Source organism: Lissotriton helveticus, chromosome 7 (assembly GCF_964261635.1).
Source record: "Lissotriton helveticus chromosome 7, aLisHel1.1, whole genome shotgun sequence".
Lineage (NCBI taxonomy): Eukaryota > Metazoa > Chordata > Amphibia > Caudata > Salamandridae > Lissotriton > Lissotriton helveticus.
In genome coordinates, this window is record NC_136068.1 from 1,044,367,172 (window position 1) to 1,044,387,392 (window position 20,221).

General features: G+C 47.7%; 1 protein-coding gene across 1 annotated transcript in view; it reads left to right on the top strand.

The window, feature by feature from the left end:
- The first annotated feature begins 2,950 nt into the window (after window positions 1-2,950).
- BIRC5 (baculoviral IAP repeat containing 5) overlaps window positions 2,951-20,221 on the top strand; it is a 122,817-nt gene continuing 105,546 nt past the window's right edge. The window contains exon 1 of the mRNA XM_078653876.1: window positions 2,951-3,292. Coding sequence (XP_078510002.1) covers window positions 3,161-3,292 — 132 coding nt within the window. The 5' untranslated portion in view covers window positions 2,951-3,160. The remainder of the gene's footprint in view (window positions 3,293-20,221) is intronic.

Sequence of the window (20,221 nt, forward strand, 5' to 3'; positions counted from 1 at the left end):
ACGTGGTCAAATTTACTAGTGAAGTCCTCTGTGCAGTGGACTGCCATATTCGGAGACACAGGGTCAGTTTGGACACGTCTCTTGCACCATGCATTCTAACTGATTTTGGTTTCACCATGTTGCAGTCAGAGGGGGGGCAGCAAGGGATAGATGCAGCCTCGTGTCAAATTGGTGGCGCAAAGTGGACCACTCACGTATCACTGCGGGGAAACTCAGGCCCCAGTTAGCGTCCCCACCGCAAGCACTTCAAAGCCCCGCATGATATAGAATCTGACTCTACAGTGGTGAGCAGGCTTGGGGCGCTGCGCCAAGCGTGCTGATGGTGTGGCATTAGTTCCCGGGGCCCGGCCCCTACTCACACTCTCTCCTTCAACCTTCTAACGGTCTGACGAATCTGCCTTACTTGAAGAGTGAAGGCCTGCTGCTGAATTTCAGGTTGAGGGCTTCCAGAGGAGACCCAACTCCCGGTCTCAGTGCTCAATGGGGCAGTGAAGGCCTGGCCTCCCTCCCGGCCCCACAGTGTTGTCCCTCCTGATTGTTCAATGTAAATCTGGCTAATTAGGGCCCCAGTCATTACAAATATGGGGTGACCCAAAGAGTCTGTGGACCTGGGTAATATGCGGTATAGAAAACAATGGTCCTCAAACAATAATTTAAACAAATGGTATTAGTCGATTGTTTCCTTAACCACTTCAGCGCTAATGACAAGGGTAACTCGTCATGGACTTTCCATTGATTTCAATGGAAAGTCAATGGAACCCCTCGCACACCCTTAGCAGCCAAGTGGTTAATAGGGAGCTAGAGAAAGTTAGTGCTCCTTTAGGCAAAATGTCCACTAGCATATCATTCTTTGTTTAGTACATACATCAGTGTACAAATGAAACTTACATTTTCAGAAACAAAAACGAGTGGATGTGCAGAGACTTCAACTTTGTAAGTCATCAACATGAATTTATTTTCATTCCAAACATAATTTGTATTTATCATCAGATAGTCAATGTGGTTGCTCCAAGGGGGAACGTGCAAAGAAGGAGTGCTCGAAAGTTTCTGGTGAGTGGGGAAGTATTCCCAACGTGAAATTGAGAAGAAAGTAGACAGATTCAAGGTGAGATTGATCAAGTGTATCAATCAGAGTGTTCTGGCCCAAAGGTCTATTTTGCATGGTCTATTCACAATTGTTTGTACAATCACAGATTGTAGTCATCTGTGGCAAGTATTGGTTAGGGGATCGGTGGGTCTAGATACCGGGGGTGGGCTCGTCGACGTTTCGACTCGACTAGTGGCCCTTTGCCTGGGAGTCTTCCCCAGGACAGGATGGGGGTGGGAAGGGGGACAACCACCTCGTGGTTAGAAGCCCTCATCTAATGATAAGGAAAGAAGCTATGAGTCATCCACTCCAAATCAGCACAACCACACATAAATCCATTAAGGCGATCAATAATCGTGCTTACCCTCACTAGGCACAGTGGGAAGGGGTAGCTGTATCGTTGGTAGAATATCTTCAGGATGCCTGAGAGGTCAGTCCTAGAGCCAATTCAATTGGCGGGATCTGTGTGAATAAGGATCAAGCATTCACTACATGCTGGACAAGGAACAGTATCTGCAAGCCAGCAGGTCAATGACACTCATTCCCCTAATGTTTCCATAAAGTAATTTCTCTCGTGAAATTACTTTATGGAAACATAAGGGGAGGTGGTTGCCTACAATCTGTGATTGTACGAACAATTGTAAATAGACTGTGTAAAATAGACCTTTGGGCCAGTACACTCTGATTGATACACTTGATCAATCTCACCTTGAATCTGTCTACTTTCTTCTCAATTTCACGTTGGGAATACTTCCCCACTCACCAGAAACTTTTGAGCACTCCTTCTTTGCACGTTCCCCCTTGGAGCAACCACATTGACTATCTGATGATAAATGCAAATTATGTTTGGAATGAAAATAAATTCATGTTGATGACTTACAAAGTTGAAGTCTCTGCACATCCACTCGTTTTTGTTTCTGAAAATGTATGTTTCATTTGTACACTGATGCATGTACTAAACAAAGAATGATATGTTATTGGGCATTTTGCCTAAAGGAGCACTAACTTTTCTCTAGCTCCTTATTAAGGAAACAATCGACTAATACCATTTGTTTAAATTATTGTTTGAGGACCATTGTTAATTAGGGCCACAGGCACTCCAGCGAGCCGTATTACTCATCCAGGCTTTACACCCACCAGGGAATCACTAGGTGCCCATCCAGGGTCATCGTTCTGCAGTACTGTGTTTGTTTGCTAGTTCCAGTGACTGCTCTCAGGCTCCAATGGGGAGGAGGTGTAGAGAAGTTCCAGAGCCCTCAAAACCATACCTATGTGATCACCCCCAATGTCATCCGACAGGGGATCAAGCTCCAGCTTCTCTGTCCTCCGCATTCGCCACCAGTCTCTGGGCCACTCCTCTGCCTCCAGCGTCAGCCCGTGACCCAACAATTTCCATGCGTCGCCATCAGAAACAGGCATCTACCTTCCACTAGGCCTAGGGACCTAGTGGACGCGCTTGTTATTCTTTAACTGCTCTCTGCTTCATAGTCGGCGCGGACATCTATTCTTTACCCTTCGTTTAATTCTTTCCAATTTATAAATGGTCAGATCGCAAAAATCGGAGTACACTGCAAGCAACTAAAGTTAATACGTACACATAATATAGTACACCTAACGTCGTTATTAGAACTGCGCACCACAGACCACGTGGTTCTATCCGCAGGAACAAGCGTACCATCAGCCCCTTGCACATAAGGTGTGGGAGCGACTCGAGCGAGCCTCCATTCGAACTTAGTTCCTGGTTCATATTGCAGGTGACCACAGACTACACTTCCCGTCACCCATTGTGCTTTGCAGTCATGCGCATCCTAGATGTCTGTCCAATAGCCTGGCTCCGATTCCACCGAACGCACAGACACGTGATGACGTTTTAAAAGCGCCAAACGGTTTGAATTGTGTGTGCGTCGCATTTCTGGCTATTCATCTGATGTGCGTGATCTCTTTCCTACGAGCAGTCTACTGTCCCTTCTTTCCGGGAGCAGGTAACCTGCCCGGCACCTACGACAGTGTTAGCGAAGCGAACAGTCTCACTTACTGAGCCTCCCGTGCTCCTGGATTCCTGACTGCCCCTCAATGATGGTGGACGCGGCTTCTATCCCAGGCGCCTCTCTTCCTTCCCAGTGGCAGCTGTACTTACAACACTACCGGGAGCAGACTTACACCAACTGGCCCTTCACAGAAGGCTGCGCCTGCACCCCTCGAGCGGTGAGAAAGGGTTTGTGTGATCCCTTTGAGATCATCGTGGACGACAAAACCATTCGATTTATGTTTCGGGCATATGCTTCGGGAGGTGGGGAGTACTGGTTTCTCTTTTCCCGTGCTGAATTCTGTTATATGGCTGCCAGGGCCTGGAATTGGGTGGGTCTTAAGGGTTTCTCGTTTGTGTGCCAGTCGATGAGCGAATAATGTGCCCTCCGGTTAAGCGGGTGTTCGTTTATGGAGTGCTTTAGTGGGATTAAAAAGGATTTTAGTGGGGTGGGCTGCATAGTTTCTTGAAAGGGACGTGGCTGAAGAAGCGTAATATGTAATCTCGGTGAGGAGTGCCCCATGTAATTAAGGGCGTGGTTTAAATTGTGTACTAAAATCTTGTTCCAGATTTACTACGATTTTCAGTCAGGTTTGCGTTGCTTTTGTGGCACAGCCAGACTCTGAATAATTGTTGGCATTTACTAAGCCATGCAAAATTGTATAATTTAGTAAATGGAAAGTAACGCAATGCTGCTATGTGTTGGGTAGGCGTTATAGAGGTGAAGCATGGGCGTTCCCATGCATCCACCCATGTAATTTGAAGCAAACTGAGGTTTATAAAGACTTGTAAACTGGGGTATGCCCCTAAATTGTGTGCCTACCTGATCAAGGAGAAATATCTTTATTTCAGCTTTTCACTTTCTCTGTATGTGGAAAGAGGAATATGTTGCTTAGGATTGTTTTTGTGCAGGGAATTCACAAATGCAGTTGCCATGATATATATATTCTGCTTGAAGGAGGAAGGATATGAAATGACATTCAAGGCTGAAAGCCAAAATATAAGCATGGTTTCACTTCCCAAGCCGGGCTCAGGCTCTCAAAGGTGGGCGAGCAGCTTCATCCAATCCTGCTGACCCTTCGTGCATTGCAGATATATGACCCCCAATCCCCCTTTCACAGCATTAGAAGATGCAAGTACAGTGAGCTCCACCAACGCTCCATACCTTATTCAAGCTGGTCACAATGTGAAATCTTAGGGAATTGGTCCTGTCATGCTGAACCTTCCCATTGTAATGATATCACCCACAACCCCCCTGTGCGATCCTGCCAGCTATTGACATCCGAGGCTCTGAGACCCTAGCCTTCTCTATCACTCTATCGCCTCACCAATCCTTTAAGGGACTGCTTATATACAGGCCACCTGGTGCACCCGGCACCTTCTTTGAAGACCTGGATTTGGTGCTGGTTGAGTTGGCCCTGAAAGCTGAACATTTTATCGTGGCTGGCGATCTCAACTTCCGGTTGGATGATCCATCCGATCCGGCTGCCACCAAACTCTCTGAGGCGCTAACCCCTTTGGGACTTATCCCTTACCTTCGGGAGCCTACGCATGAGAAGGGGCACACCCTTGACCAAGTTTTCTCGTCTGTCCCTCTTGAGGGTATAGAGGTTACTCCTGTCCTTTGGTCAGACCACTTCCTTGCCAAATTTGTGATCAAGGGCATAGGTAAGTCAGTGCCTACTCCGGCACATCAACAGGGTCGTGTCCATAGGGCATTCCATCGAGTAACCCCAGAGATGCTGGCGCAAGCAGCTGTGGCCCATCCCTGCCTCCTTTCTGGCGATCTAGACAGGGATTTGCAGACCATGCAGGACTGGTTTTTGGACAGGCTAAACGATCTTGCCCCGGAAGTAACATCTCGCCCGACACCGAAACGGGTCTCCGCGCCTTGGTTTACCGCTGCACTGTCGGCTACGCGGCAGCAGTGCAAGGTAGCCGAAAGAGCTTGGCGGGCACAATATGACACTGTTGCCAAGCTGACCTATAAAACGGTGGTCAAGGCTTATCACCGGGACATTCGCCTGGAAAAAAAAGCGTATCTAGCCAGGAGAATTGATGCTGCTTCCAACTCCTGCAAGGAGATATTCTCCATCGTGAGAGAATTCACCTCACCTTGGTCGAACACCTCAGACCAAAAACCATCTGGTACCTGGGCTGCGGATCTGGCTGACTTCTTTACGAGCAAGATCCAACGCATCCAGGAGTCATTCCTGGTACCAATATCGGTGGGCCAAACTGAACGTGACATCACCACACTGCCAAAGGCCGGGCCTAGGGCGACGTTGAGTGTGTTTCCTCCAATCTCTGCTCCGGACTCCCTGGCTCTAATGGGCAATTTAAAATCGGGTTCTCCCCTTGACCCATGCCCGGCTAAATTTCTAGCGAAAGTCGCGGAGGTGATCAACCCGTTGGCTAATCCGCTTTTGAACCTTTCACTGAGGCTAGGTGTGGTCCCGCAAACCTGGAAGCAGGCGATGGTGATTCCCTTGCTTAAAAAATCTGGCCTAGACCCGAAGGCCCCAGTCAATTATAGGCCCATCTCCCTGCTGCCGGCCCTCACGAAGATTCTGGAAAAGCACGTTCAAGGCGTGCTTTCCAATTTCCTTGAATCTAATGAGATCTTGCACGCCACCCAATCGGGCTTTCGTCCCCATCTTAGCACGGAGACTGCGCTCCTGGAGGTTTCGGAAACCATTAAAGGGGTTCTGGACTCTGGGGGCAAAGTCATGCTGGTGATGTTAGACCTGTCGGCGGCTTTTGACACCGTTCCCCATGATGGTCTTCTCGCAAGACTTCGCGAGATAGGCATACGGGGGACGGTGTTCGACTGGTTTTCTTCCTTTCTTGCCGGCCGCCGGCAAACGATCTGGGCCCCGCCTGATTCCGCCGTGATGCCGCCTTTGGGAGTCGGGGTCCCTCAGGGCTCTATTTTGAGCCCGACCCTCTTTAACATCATTATGACCCCGTTGGCGGCACTGGTGGAGTCGCATGGTGCCCAGATCGTATCCTATGCGGATGACACCCAGCTCCTCTTCTCTTGTACGAGAGGAGGCGACTTTGATGGGGAGAGTATTCGGGATTGCCTTGGGGCTGTTTTTCATTGGTTCCATCTAAACAGCCTTAAGTGCAATTCCGACAAGTCCGAAGTACTTTTCTTTGGGTGTGACACCGAACCTGACTGGCAGACTTGGTGGCCACGGGATATGTTCCCTCCATCCTGCTCCTCTCAGGTTGCAAAGAATCTAGGGGTGAAGTTGGATAACAGGTTAACCCTGAAATCTCAGATCCTGGGGGTGTCGGGCATGTGCTTTGGCATCCTTAGGATGCTGCGGAGGTTCCTTCCTCTGTTATCCGTGGAACATAGGACGCTGACAGTTCAGGCTCTGATTGGGTCCAGGTTGGATTATTCCAACATTCTCTACCTGGGCCTTCCAGAGTACTTGCTGCAGCGCCTTCAAGTGGTGCAGAACGCCGCGGCCAGGGCAATCTTCGGCCTTAGTAGGCGCTCTAGTGCCTCGGGCTTGCTGGTAACGTTACATTGGTTGCCCATTCGCAAGAGGATCGCCTTTAAGGCTCTGACCTTGGTCTATAAAGCTCTTCACAAGGAGGGAGCTAAGTACCTCCAAAAGAGACTGGTCTTTTATCATCCGACCAGGTCTTTGAGGTCGGAATCCCTGCACCTTGCTGTTGTCCCTCGGGTAAAGAAAGCGCGCCTTGGCGGGCGCTCTTTTGGATTGCTGGCATCTCAGCTATGGAATTCTTTGCCGCTGGCCCTGCGGGGAGCCACTAGCTTGCTGGCTTTTAGGAAGGGCCTTAAAACGTGGCTTTTTATTCAGTAGCCGTTCTCTCTTGAACTCCTGGCTCACTGCTCTTTTAGTCTTTCATTTGGTGTTATGTTATTATGTTGCAGCTGTCTTTTGCCTTCTCCAATAAAAGCGCCGGGACACTCTTTTTGAGTAGCCGTGCGCTATAAAAATGAACTCATAACATAACATAACATAACAATATGCATTTCACAGCATTAGAAGAGGCAAGTACACTGAGCCCTGTCGGTACACCCTATCACATTAAAGCTTGTTGCAATGTCTCACTTTAGCCTTGTTGAATCCCATTCTATTGTAATTGCATTGCTGTATTTGACGAGGCTTTGAAGCGCTTTACGTCGGACAGTAACCTGCTCTTAGTGGTTTATCCAATGTTTATTGGTTGTTTATTACTAGGGTTATTCTTGTGCTCTCGAGGCAGTTCCATGCTTTAGCTTAAGTTTCTTTGTGTTGGATTAAATTAAGAAGTTAGGCGTGATCATTAGTATGGAAGTATGCGAGTTCTTGCACGTTTGGGACAAATGCACTAGAGGTTATGCAGGTGTTTTACAGAGTAGTGTGTTTTGAGCTTTGAAATGAGGTTTGGGCAATTTGTAGAAATACATTAATGGAGATAAAGGCGAACAATTGGCAGAGTATGCTGTGTTTGGAGATCGGAGGCGTGCAAGGGGTGGAGATCGGAGGCGTGCAAGGGTTGGAAAGTGTCATTTAAGAAAAAGAGGCAACACTTGGAAGTATACTGATTTAATGCAGTGATTTCGGAATATACAGGAACAGTTTTAAGATGGCATGCAATCTGAGGATGCAACACTCCAGAAAAACATTTTCATGTGTTATTGTGTTCCTTTTAGAGAGTTTGGTTGGCATTAGATTTGGGCAAACAGTTTGTCCACTGTTCAACTATCACTACTACAACAAGGACAGCTGATCAGCTCAGGGTTCGAAGTGTATATGGCTCTATGCAGATAATGAGAAATATCAAGTAATTTAGGCAGTGCTTGGAGGAAGCAGTAACATTGTGATTTATAGCAGTGTATACAAATATACAGGGTATATAATGCAAACATCAAAAAGGAGATTCTATAGATGTATTCAGCTGTTCACCCACCATATTAATTTCAAAAGCAAAGAGAACATTTTTCGATACCCCTGGTTGAGCATGGCACAAGATGGGGGACAACGGAAATATATTGCCTTCATTTCTATGAGTGAAAAGTGGGGATTCACACACTTACCTGTGAGGGATGGAGATAGGACTACCATTAGAAATTTGGAATATAATTTATAAGCAAGGGGCTAAGGTTAGTTCTTCCTGAGAACTGCAGTTTGTAGGATTAAGCATGTGAGCGAGGGACTGTAGTTTCTGGTGCTCCAGGTGAGGAAGGTTCTTGGCCATTCCTGTTCCTTTTTTTTTGTTTTTGTTTTTGTCTTGTCCCGAATTGGTGCCTCCGAAAGGTTGATGTGAAGATATTTCTCTATTCTCTGTGCCCGTCCTCCCTAAATGATAGGTAAGGCTCAGTAGATACCATGGAAAATGACTGTGCCACACGGCCATGTTTATACCACTGAATAAAACAGTAAAAAGTACAAACTGTCACATTACACCAAGAGATTTATTGATTTATTTATTTATTTATTTTAAGAGTTTTATATAGCGCCGCTAGACCCGGAGGTATCAGAGCGCTTTACATGAGGAATTTAGCATTTTACAGACGTTACAAAATTTACATGAAAGATCGTTGCGAGGAAGAGGAAAAACAAGGTTATACAAATACATCTAATGATTAGATCATTACAAAAACAGAAGCTATTAAGGAGCAATGGGAGTGAGGGAAAATAGGGGTAAGGGAAAAGAGGGAGAAGGGAAACGTGGGAATGAGTGGGAGCAGGGAGAAAGGAACTGACAAAGGACGGAACAAGACGGCAGGTCAGTATCCGAGGAGAGGGTGAGAAGGAAGATGGGGACAAGAAAAGGGGTTCGGAGAGAGGGAGAGGAAGTCATCGGAAGAAGATATAAAGAGACAGCAGCGAAAGGACGAGGAGTGCCATGCACCAATGTCCGGCTCGGTAGGTGACGGTCGCGGTCGCCAGACTCCTCTATAGCCGAACCAAGAGGCTCCACCGGGCATCGGCCATGTCGTCTCAACGTCTTTACATAAGTTTCCACAAAATTATAGAATTACACCAGTTACAAGTTACATGTGGAATTTAAATTTACATGAAAGATCGTTGCTAGGAAGAGGAAAAACAAGGTTATACAGATGCATCTAATGATTAGATCATTACAAAAACAGAAGATATTAAGGTGCAATGGGAGCGACAGAAAATAGGGGTCAGGGTAAAGGGGGAGAAGAGCAGGGAAACGTGGGAATGAGTGGGAGCAGGGAGAAAGGAACGGACAAAGGACGGAACAAGATGTCAGGTCCGGATCAGAGGAGAGGGTGAGAATAGGGTGACCAGAATTTTAAAGCCAAATACCGGGACATTTCACAAAAATAGGAGGACTACAATTTTACTTAAAGCCAAGTTTCAATCTTTATTTCGATCAATTAGACCATCAAAGATATACAAATAAACACAATCATTTGAAACCTTGTTTAAGAATAAGGCCAGACAATATAAAAATAGTCCATCAGCAACGATTTAAGAAAAGTGGGATAAAAATGTGATAAAATTATTATGGGCCCAGCTCCGCTTTCAAAATGCGGGTGCGAATAAACCACATGGCTGTGAGGTATTTCGCCAGTGCAAAGACAGTTAAAGGTGAAACATCGGTTTTTAAAATTCTATACATGGGGGAGAACTGTCTTCAACCAAAGTTTCTGATGAGGGGGACAAGCCAGTATTTTCTTATGACTTGGTAAGTCTTGCAAAATAAAACCACATGTAAGTCACTTTCCACGGCAAGAGCACATGCCGGGCATTGGTTTGTAGTTGGTGGCGTTGTCCAAGAGCTGGTGAATGACCTAAGGGGCAGTGTGCCATACTTCCACTGGAGAAATAGCTTTCTGGTCAACACAGGGGTCATCCCATCTAGAACCTTCTCCAGGCAGTAGTAGTCTTTACTTCGGATAAATAAAGACGTCCAGGAACCCTCACGCTTGCCATCTAGTGCAATAGCAAGTTTTAGGGCATAGTACGCCTTTGACAGAACTTTACGCGGTATCCTGGCAGACGCATTGGCTGGGTCGGTCCATAGTTCTAAGAACCCTAGACTCTCACACGATGATTTTATGTATTTCAGCCAAGGAATCTGCATAGCTTTTGGTTGGGTTAAGAACTCCTTGAGCTCGGACCTGTACTGGATAAGTTCCTCGCTACTCCATATCTTTCTCCAGAATGTTAAGGGTCTCAGGCCCAATTCCTTCGTGATTGGTCGAAGTCCTAGGTCTAGCCTCAAGGGGAGCAGCGGCGTGCTTGGTGGGAGTGCAACCAATTGTCTGAATTTGTTTTCGGTTGTCATCCGGTTTGGGGCTGGTGTATGTCCCCAGAGTTCAGCCCCATAAGTTACAGCACCCCGGGCCTGGGCTTTGTAGATCTGGATGACTGGGCCCATCGGGCGATGTGTTGAATTGGTTATCATCCTTGAAATGCCTCCCGCAATCTGGACGAATTTCAGGTTGGCCCTAGTCCGATGTGCCCCCCATGTCATGTTCTCATTTAAAGTTAGGCCTAGATATTCAAACGTGGAAACCCTCTCTAATCGTGATGGGCCAAGCAATGGATTTGGACGAGTCAGTCAGTCAGAATATCTTTATTCGACTTATTCAAAGTCATACAAAGAAACAAAAACAATTAAAACATGACATAAGAAACATAATTAAGTTTCCTAACATCTAAAACACATCATACCCAGTATACATTATAAATACTATTTACACAATTTAAAAGGATACATTTATATTTAAAACAATACACATAAACTCATTAAGATAAAAATCTCTTAGACCGGAGATTGTCCAACAGCTTTCGCCCTAGAGGCTGCGACTAAAAAATTTGCTAATCTAAACGTTGTGCATGGGTTTGTCATGAGTTGTAAATAGAGCAGCGCAGGGCGCACCTGAGTGAACCCTGCTTCTTTAAATAAAGGGAGCAAGTATTTTTTCCTCTGCTCGTGATATAGGCTACAAAACATGACGAAGTGCATTGTATCCTGCACAGAAAAATTGTCGCAGCTGCAAGGGGCGGCTAGTTCTGGCTTCTGCCATCCCTTAAAAAAGCCTAGGTGGAAATGAATAAGATTAAACCTAAGTTTAGTTAATAAAAACCTGTGGTAAGGGATTGATACGTAGCGAAGATAAGGTGCCAAATTAGGAGTGCTGACCAATAGGTAGTGAGCCCTAACTGCTGGTTTCTGCAGCTCAGATACCTCACGGCAGGCTTCCTTCCCTTCTTTGAATGCCTTTTTTATAAAGGGTATGTCTTGGGCCCTAATGTTCTCTGGGCAGAGGAACAAATCTGGGCGACCCAAATCTTTGAATGATTTACTTAAGTAAGCCAACCATGGGATTTTACTATAGTTATCCATTGATTGGACATCCCTCAAAATGTTATGGTTCAGCGGAAGATCAACATTTAACCACATTTTAAGCCACATGATCAAAGGTGCTACACTCAATGAGTCCGACAAATATGGTAGGCCAACCTCCTTGTGAATAGAATAAGTTGGGGTTGACTGGGGCACAGAAAGGAGTGATCTTATGAATCTATTTTCTGCCCTCTGAATGGGGTCAAGATTAACATACCCCCACAGAGGAGATCCATATGAGGCAATGGCAACAGGTTTACTCTTATAGATCAACAACGCTTCCATGGGCCTGGCACCCAGCTTGCCGGCAAAACCCAAGAGTGCAGAAGCAGATCTAGTGACTGCCAGCCTTTTTGCACTTATCTGTGGTCCCCAGGTGCCTTTATGGTCGAACAAAACTCCCAGGTAAGGGAATGTGGTTACTTCCGAAACAGGGATCCCACTACAGAAAAAAGATTTGTGACTTCTCTTCGTACGCTCTCTGCCCATGACCATTGTATGCGATTTGGACGCATTGACCTTAAGGTCCAGATTTTCCATGAAAGAGCCAAAAGAGTTAAGAAGGACCTGTAGCCCATTACCCGTGCGGGCGATCAGCACGGCATCGTCCGCGTACAGGAGTGCCGGGATATGGTCATCTCCTATACGTGGGACATCCGTGCTCAAGCCTCTCAGGTAAGCCCCCAGGCCGTTGATATAGATGATGAAAAGCGTGGGTGCCAAGATGCAACCTTGCCGTACCCCTTTCAGAGATTTAAATAAAGGGGTACGCCTACCGTTGTTAGAGACTCGTACGGATGCAAAAAGCTCCTGATGCAGTTTGGCCATAAACATAACCAGGGCTTCATCAATACCTAAATCCAGGAGGGTCGACCATAGTTTGGACCTATTAACAAGATCGAAGGCCGAAGAGAGGTCCATGAATGCCAGGTACACTGAGCCCTCCTTAGCCAACGTGTACTTTGAGGTAAGTAGATACAGATTAATGCATTGCTCTATTGTACCTTTGCTCTCTCTAAAACCATATTGTAGATCACACAAACCGCCGCACCCCTCAACATTCTCCCTCAGTCTTGATAAGAGGACTCTCCCCAAAATCTTTACGGTAGAGTCCAAAAGGGATATAGGCCTGTAGAATGCTGGATCATCCCGCTGCGATTTGGACGAGTCCTCGGAGTGGGATTTAGGATCATAAATTTAGTTTTTGACGCGTTGATCTCCAAGCCCCTCTCCGTACAGAATACCAAGAAAGAGTCAAGGATTCACTGGATCCCCATTGGGGTTTTGGACAGCAGCAGGGTGTCATCCGCGAACATGATTGCGGGCACCCTGCTGCCATCCAATTTGGGGGCGTCGGTGTGTTCAATCCCATTCAGGTGGTCGATTACCCCGTTGACAAAAAGGCAAAAAAGGGTCGGTGCAAGCACACAGCCCTGTCTCACCCCTCTGTCAACGGGGAATCTGTCTGTCAGTTCACCATTTCTTCTACACCTGACACGTGCGAAGTTGTTCTGGTGGAGTCTCTGCAGAATTTCAAGAATATCAGATGGAACCCCCATCTCAGCAAGCACACTCCACAGTTTCATTCTGGGCACCAAGTCGAAGGCGGCTCGCAGGTCCACGAAAACCGTGTACAAGCTGCCCCCCTCGAGTAACGCCGTCCTCCAGTAGATGAGACTTAAACGAAAAATCTGATCCACTGTGGACACCCCCTTTCTAAATCCCGCCTGATAGGGACTAAGAGTGTCAGTCTCCGCCAGCCAGGCCTGAAGGCGATCCAGCACAATCCTACCAAAGAGCTTCTGGGACACGTCTATTAAACTAATTGGCCTGTAGTTGGCTGGGAGCAGAGGCGAGCCCTTCTTAAATATGGGAACCACCTCTGCCCCCAGCCAAGTACTAGGGATCTCCATGCCCAACAGGACAGCGTTGAATATTGTGGCAAGATAGGGGGCCCAAACGTCAGGCTCCTGTTTAAACAGGTCACCCGGAATGCCATCCAATCCGGGAGCCTTGCCAGATGCCAATCCTACAATGGCTGCTCGCACCTCCTTTAGTGTAATCAAGTCGCCCCCGCAGTGAATGGGCGTACTTGGGAATGGATTACAAATATCCCCGGTGTCTGAAGTGTAGAGTGACTGAAAGTGCTCCTGCCACACCCCTGCTGCAATATTTGGTTCGATTGCTGAGGGTAAGTTCTCGGAACCCCCATTTACAATTCGCCAAAACTTGCGATAATCCCTGGTAGCTAGGGAACTAGAGAGTTCCTCCCACTGGCCCTCCTCCCATTCGATCTTGGCCTGGGCAACCAGTTTCTTGTACGCCCGTCTATTAGCCTGTATCTCCCCTCTGCCTTTGCCCTCCTTGATACATAAGAGGAGTTCTCCCTTTGCCTTACGACATGCGGCATTGTACCATGAGGACTTACAATGTGGTCCCCCCCTTTTACGTTGGAGTTTGGAAAAGAGATCATCCGCCATGGTCCTAGTAAGATCCTCATGAGCCTGATATATTAGTTTGCGAGTGGCCTCATTGCAGATTTCGTCAGTTAAAACGCCCACTTTTTCCAAAACTGGAATTATTCCGTCATAGAGCTTTGGAAGCTTCTCTCGGTGGCAACAAGTTTTTCCCACCTAATTCTCCTTCTGTTGTTTTCAAGGAGGAGCTCTGGTTTGGTCGCCACCATGCTTTGGTCACCGGCTCTCGTACCAGGATGGACAAAATCTAGTTCAAGAGCATTATGGTCGCTGTCCACTCTTTCCACCACCCTAAAGTCAATGATGTGCGACCATTCGGAAAGTTGTACAAGGACATAGTCCAAGCGGGACTCCCTTCCCACTCTGTTGTATGTGTGTCTGCTCGGTATGTCAGATTTAATGCGCCCATTACAAGCTCTAACTCCATGGTTAAGGGTCAGGGCAGTAATCTGTAAGGCTAGAGGTGACCATGCTCTTGGAGGGGGTGCCACTACAGGCGGAACCGCCCACCTGCCATCCTCTTCCATGGAGAAGCCATCCAGGAGGCCCTGTAGGGATTCAAAGTGTGAATTCAAGTCCCCTCCAACAAGAAATGGGGTCCCCTCGGGATTTCACCGAGGTAAGCCGATAATTCCTCAATGGTGGGTGATTCACGCGTTATGTTAACCGGCCTTGAATACACGTTTATCACAGCAAGTCTGGCTGAGTTAGGCCATACCAACAAAACCGCTAGTATGTCCTCACATGCCAATGGGAGACGTACTGCCTGGCAACCCAAGTGGGACCCCACCCACGTTGTAAGTCCGCCAGAGGGGCGTCCCCTTCCCGCCCACTTCGCGGGAATGGAAAATGCCAAGTAACCCCGTCGGGAATGTTCTTCCCGCGCCCAAGTCTCCTGGAACATACATATATCCCCAGTATCCACAAAAGCGGTCCATTCCTGTAAATCTAGCTTGTTGCCTAGGCCAGCTACGTTCCGTGAAATAAGCTGCAAGAGTGGTAATTTTAAAGTCTGGACCAGTGTTGGGGGCGTAGCGTTGTTGCTTAAATTCGCCACAGATGTAACCATGGGAGTACGATCGCCACTAGGGAGTCGCATAACCCTAGGTATCCTTGTCCCCGGGTTTATAGAAGGGGAGTCTGCATTGGTTCGAGTTTTCTCAGCAGAATGGCACAAACCTGTCATTGGGGCGGATGTGTAACCAGTGAAAAAAGAATCTCCCTCCACGCCCTCCCTGAGATACAGGCTATCCCCTGTGGCATTCTGCCTGGACTGTCAATCTATCATATCCAAGTAGCTGTACCTGTTAGACAAGAGGGGATATGTGTGGTATGGTGGTCTTGGGTTACGGTAATCAGCTCTCTCTCTTCCAGCCGCCTCCCCCTCTTTGGCAAATTTCCCATCCCTCTTCTTTGGTGTTTGGAGGGTAATACACCTGTGGGTGGTGACTTGGGTAGTAAAAGTCTCCTCTTCCAACTGCCTCAGGGGGACTCCCCCATCCCTCTTCCTCAACAATATGCGGCAGCCGGGGGTAGAAAAAGGATAGAGGTAGGGACTGAATGTTGGTTCCCTGGTCCTCATATTGCCAGCCACAGATATGAGAAACAGTCAAGGGGTCTCTAAAGCTAACCAGGATACAGTCTCCATTGATGGTTTTTCTGGTGGTGCCCACCCATGGGACCCTTCTTGCCATGAGGACATCACTAGTTATGCCCTGGGGTAAAGGTCTATATTTGGATAGCCAGTCCAGCGCCTTGTTCTTAAGAGAGGCGGTGGATTCTATCAGCGTTTTTTTTTTAACTCTGGCACCCCCGCTAAGATTACTGTGTACTGGCTGGCCTCTGGCGGCAGGTGCACTACTCTTGGCTTTTTTTTTTGTTCACTGGAGCCTCATCTAACGTTGTAGGTGCTTTTTGGGGTAAGCTAGAGGCAGGAATGTTAGCCTTAGGCTGGTTAGAGGTGGTTTTTGGCGGAGGGACCTGTGGGTGAGTGGGAGTTGCCATGTTAATACTAGGTTGCATGAGCTTATTTGGGGGGCAGTTACTTTGTCCTGATGTGCTAAATGACCTACACTTTTCCCCGTCTTGCTGTTGACTGGGGCACCATTCTTGGTATTAATCTTGGTCACTGTCCCTGACCTGGCACCCATGTCCTCTGTTTGGCTGTCCGTTTTGGGCTTGTCGGCTAGTAAGGCCGTGAATTTCTCAATGTTCACTAGCCTGGCTTCCATTTTAATAAGCCGTGCTTCCAGAGGGCACAGTAGGGTTCTCAGGAGTGATCCTATGTCGGCCAAGGTAATATCTTCTCCCGAAGTATCAAGGGGATTGGTAGTGTTCTGATCTAAAGACACAGCGGTCTGAGTCTCTAATAGGATTACCTCGGCTCCCTCATTGGGCATAGTCCCCATTGTTCTTGATCCAGGACTATTTATCTTCGGGTTGGGATTTCCCTTTGGTGTTTTGGTCTTCCTCTCTCTAGTTTTCTGTGCCCTATTTTTCACCTTAGGTACTGCTCCTTCCCTTAGTCCCTGCTGTGTGGCTCTATCGTTTGTATTTGTTGTCGTGGGTAAGTCTGAGACATGTTCGGGGTTGTGAATTTGGGCTGACTGGGGTTGGACCAGTGGGAGATTTAACAAACTCAGGTCATCGAAATCACTTACTTCCCTTGCGTGGGAGCTAGAGATGGACAGATCTAAAATCGTGTTTTGGTCGCTTATCTTAATTCCCTCATTGGTAGTGCCAGTTGGGGCAGTACAGTTTGGTCTATTTGTGGGGGTCTTGGCTTGTGCAAGAGGGCCCATGGAAGACCTTCTCACCCAGTCAATTTCTTGGGAGATGCGCCTTTCCAGTATTGTAATTTCGTCGATCAGTAATGACCCTGCTTTAACAAAATAATTGTCCAATGTACCTTTGTTTGCTCCAGTTGCCGCCTGCGTGCTTTTGCTCCTTGTTTCCATCGAGGACATCCTTGGGCACGCTAAGGAGCAGTGAAATCCAGGAAGAAAAATTAAGGGGGAGGTAGCCCAGTCCCGGTCTCTCCGGTCCTCAAACGGCCCGCCCTTTGCACGGGCTTAGCCCGGCACACGCGTGCGCGTGATCTAGCGTGCTGTTGTAGTGACGGGAGGGGGCGGGAAGAGACACCAGGTGCGCTGCGTTGGTAATGCGCGTTGATTCCTGGGTCTCGCAGTCCCGGCCCCTGTAGGCGTGGTGATGTGGGTTCCTGGGTCGGGTTTCGCCTTCCAAGTGCTGGCTCCGTGGAAAGTACAATAATGCAGCAGAGTCTCTGTCTCACTCAAACTGCTGCGAGCGGCAACTTAAAGCTATGAGAGCGCTCCTCAGCAGAGAATTACAGAACAGGCAATAAGAACATATAAAAATTTTAAGACCAGTGGCTTGTCTGTTAATTAAATTGCTTTCTTGAAACAACTGCCAAGTATCCCTGCTTTGTAAAACATAAGAAACACCTCCCACCGTTTTCAGTTCACCCTCTCCAAAAATGGGGACATGAGCTAAATTTCTTGAAATTTGGTGGGACAGCTGGTTAAAAACGGACCGTCCTGGCAAAACAGGTACGCCTGGTCACCCTAGGTGAGAAGGAAGATGGGGACAAGAAAAGGGATTCTGAGAGGGAGAGGAGGTCCTCGGAGGAAGATATAAAGAGACAGCAGCGAAAGGACGAGGAGTGCCATGCACCAATGTCCGGCTGGGTAGGTGACGGCCGTGGGTGCCAGACTCCTCTGTAGCCGACCAAGCGGCTCCACCGGGCAATGGCCATGTCGTCTCAACGGCTTTACATAAGGTTCCAAAAAAAAAAAACCAGATGAACATGAAAATCAAGATCAGAAAGAACGGGGAAAGCTGGTAAACCACAGGAGGAGACGGCAGCGGGGAATAAAACGAGACAAATGTCCAAGTCCGGCTGGGTAGGTGACGGCCATAGCGGTGTGCCAAAGCCAGTCTCCCCTATAGCTGTCGGAGCAGCTCCACCGGGAGTCGGTCATGTATGCGTTTCGGACTCCGCCAGAATAGAGTGAGGACCAGGAGGTGGTTCCATTCTTGATGACATTCTATCTACTTTATCCACTATTGTGGCGAATCCCTGTCTCACCTCCTGCAGTATGCTCTGCACATCCGAGGCTTGTGCATTGGCACCATTCTGGGTCTCTTCTCTCCAGGTCCTGACCATCATGCACACCACGCGACCCTCTCTTCGCAGTTTCAAAATTCAGTTTTGGCTGCCTTATGTCTGGTTTGCCTATGCTGGCACTATCGTGGGGGGGGGGGGGGCTAATGCGTACTTCTCTGTCCAGCACTCACTTGTACTACTCTGTAGTCTTGCCAGCCAACTCCTCGAGTCTCAGGGGTAAATTTGCCGGAGGTGTACCCAGCTTCGCAATGTCAGTCGCCTCCTCTCACTGAGTGCAGCCAACTATGACCCTGTCTCACTTCTATCTCATGTCACTGGGCCGCAGCTGCTCCAGCACACCTCTCCAGTCCCCAGATCAATGTGTTGTGGGTGCACCCAGTCTCGCGTGGCCAGACCTCCCCTCGCACTGGGCACAGCAGGATGTGTCCAAATGCAAGCCTTCAGGCACCCCCAAACCCCTTCACAGCTGCACCGCAACTCTGCTTTGTAGCTTACCAGCCTCTTCGTCCTCCGCACGTGTGAGCGCTGGCACTCGATGTGTTCCGGTCACAGGCCCAACCCACGGTTTCTCCACAGGGGGGGGGGGGGGCTGGAAGCTGTAATATAGTGACCCCGATGGTATTTGACACCTTATAGCGCCCCACGTAGCAGTGGCACCCACATTTGTTTACATGCGCGAGGAGTCCCTCAAAATGGCGGCCGCTGCGTCCTCTCTCTCCGAGATGGCGCCTATTCAACGGTTCTCAAAAGACAGCCAGTTGGTCCCCAGCGTGGCGCACCGCATACACACTCGTGGACTTCCCTCTAACGGCACTCCGGGGGTTCCCCAGTTATCTTCCCAGTTAAGTGCACCGCCCGGTTTGCGCTATGTCAGCATGTCAACCATGATTACCAAATTCAGTAGGCCTAATCTTGCCCAACCATCTCCCCAAATCTGGGCATTTAAAAATACAGTTTTGTTCTAGATTTTGGAGAGCAGATTAGCTACGCACATATACAAGCGTATACATTACATAAATTAACTTGCATTAGTACATGTCTTCTCTAAGCTTGCTTGAACTTTACTGTATTCAAAATTTACCATTGTACCATAGCACTGCAATTACGTGGCTAATATGACAGAAATTATCACTATTCAGCCAGGGTCGGCATTCTCCTAGTGTAAGCTCTTCCATGTCACACCCTCCCCCAACAAAGTACTATCACAACGAATGGGCCAGAATTATAGCAGGTATGGGTGCAATTGATGCCCACATTGACATGAACTGCAACCATTGTGCAGTGGATGGTCAAAATATGATCAGAAGTACCTTCATACTGCCAGAAAACCACTGTGCTTTGGAAGCAGGTTTCTGTTGATTATGGCTAGGGTGCCATGGCATGCAGCATGCTTGGTCGAGTACCATTGTGCAATGAATGCCTGCAATACTGCAAGAATTGCAACCCTACCTCCTGGACCGCCATTACACCATGTGCGGGTGCCAATGGGTCATGGATGCGCACAATGTCAAGGATAACCACTGTTTAGTCAGGAGGGAGGGGGGGGGGAATAGGCGAGAGGTAGGACAGAGAGATTTATATCTTCATTTACCAGATATATACTTACAGATGCATGGTACTGTGTGGTAAATATTACATATGGAAACAAGGAATCATCAAACAAATACACTAATGATGAACTGTGTTTAGTTTGCAAACGAATATATAAAATATATACATTTTCGAGGCAAGGTTGGAGCCTTTCTAAATTCAGTTGAATCATCTCATCATCCTTCCATCCTTCTTATATTGATTGATTCACTTGCTCTGCTCCCACGAATCAATATTAGGCTATTAACATATTTGTTTTAGCCTCCAGTTTTCCAATTTCTTTACATTTCCAGAACGTTTTATTTACACTTTATGAATACTTATTTATTTTTCTAAGTAGTCAAGGAACCCTCGAGTAGGTTTTGCACACCCCCAGGGGTTTCCCAGATCACAGGTTCAAAACCATTTCCCTACCCGAACACCATTGCATCAAAGCCGAACTGCAACTGCTTACTGTGAGGAGGTATAGTTTGCCCCACCTGGTCCTTGGAATCAGCCGATGAATCAAAAACCTTGACCATATATTTATTAGGCATTGA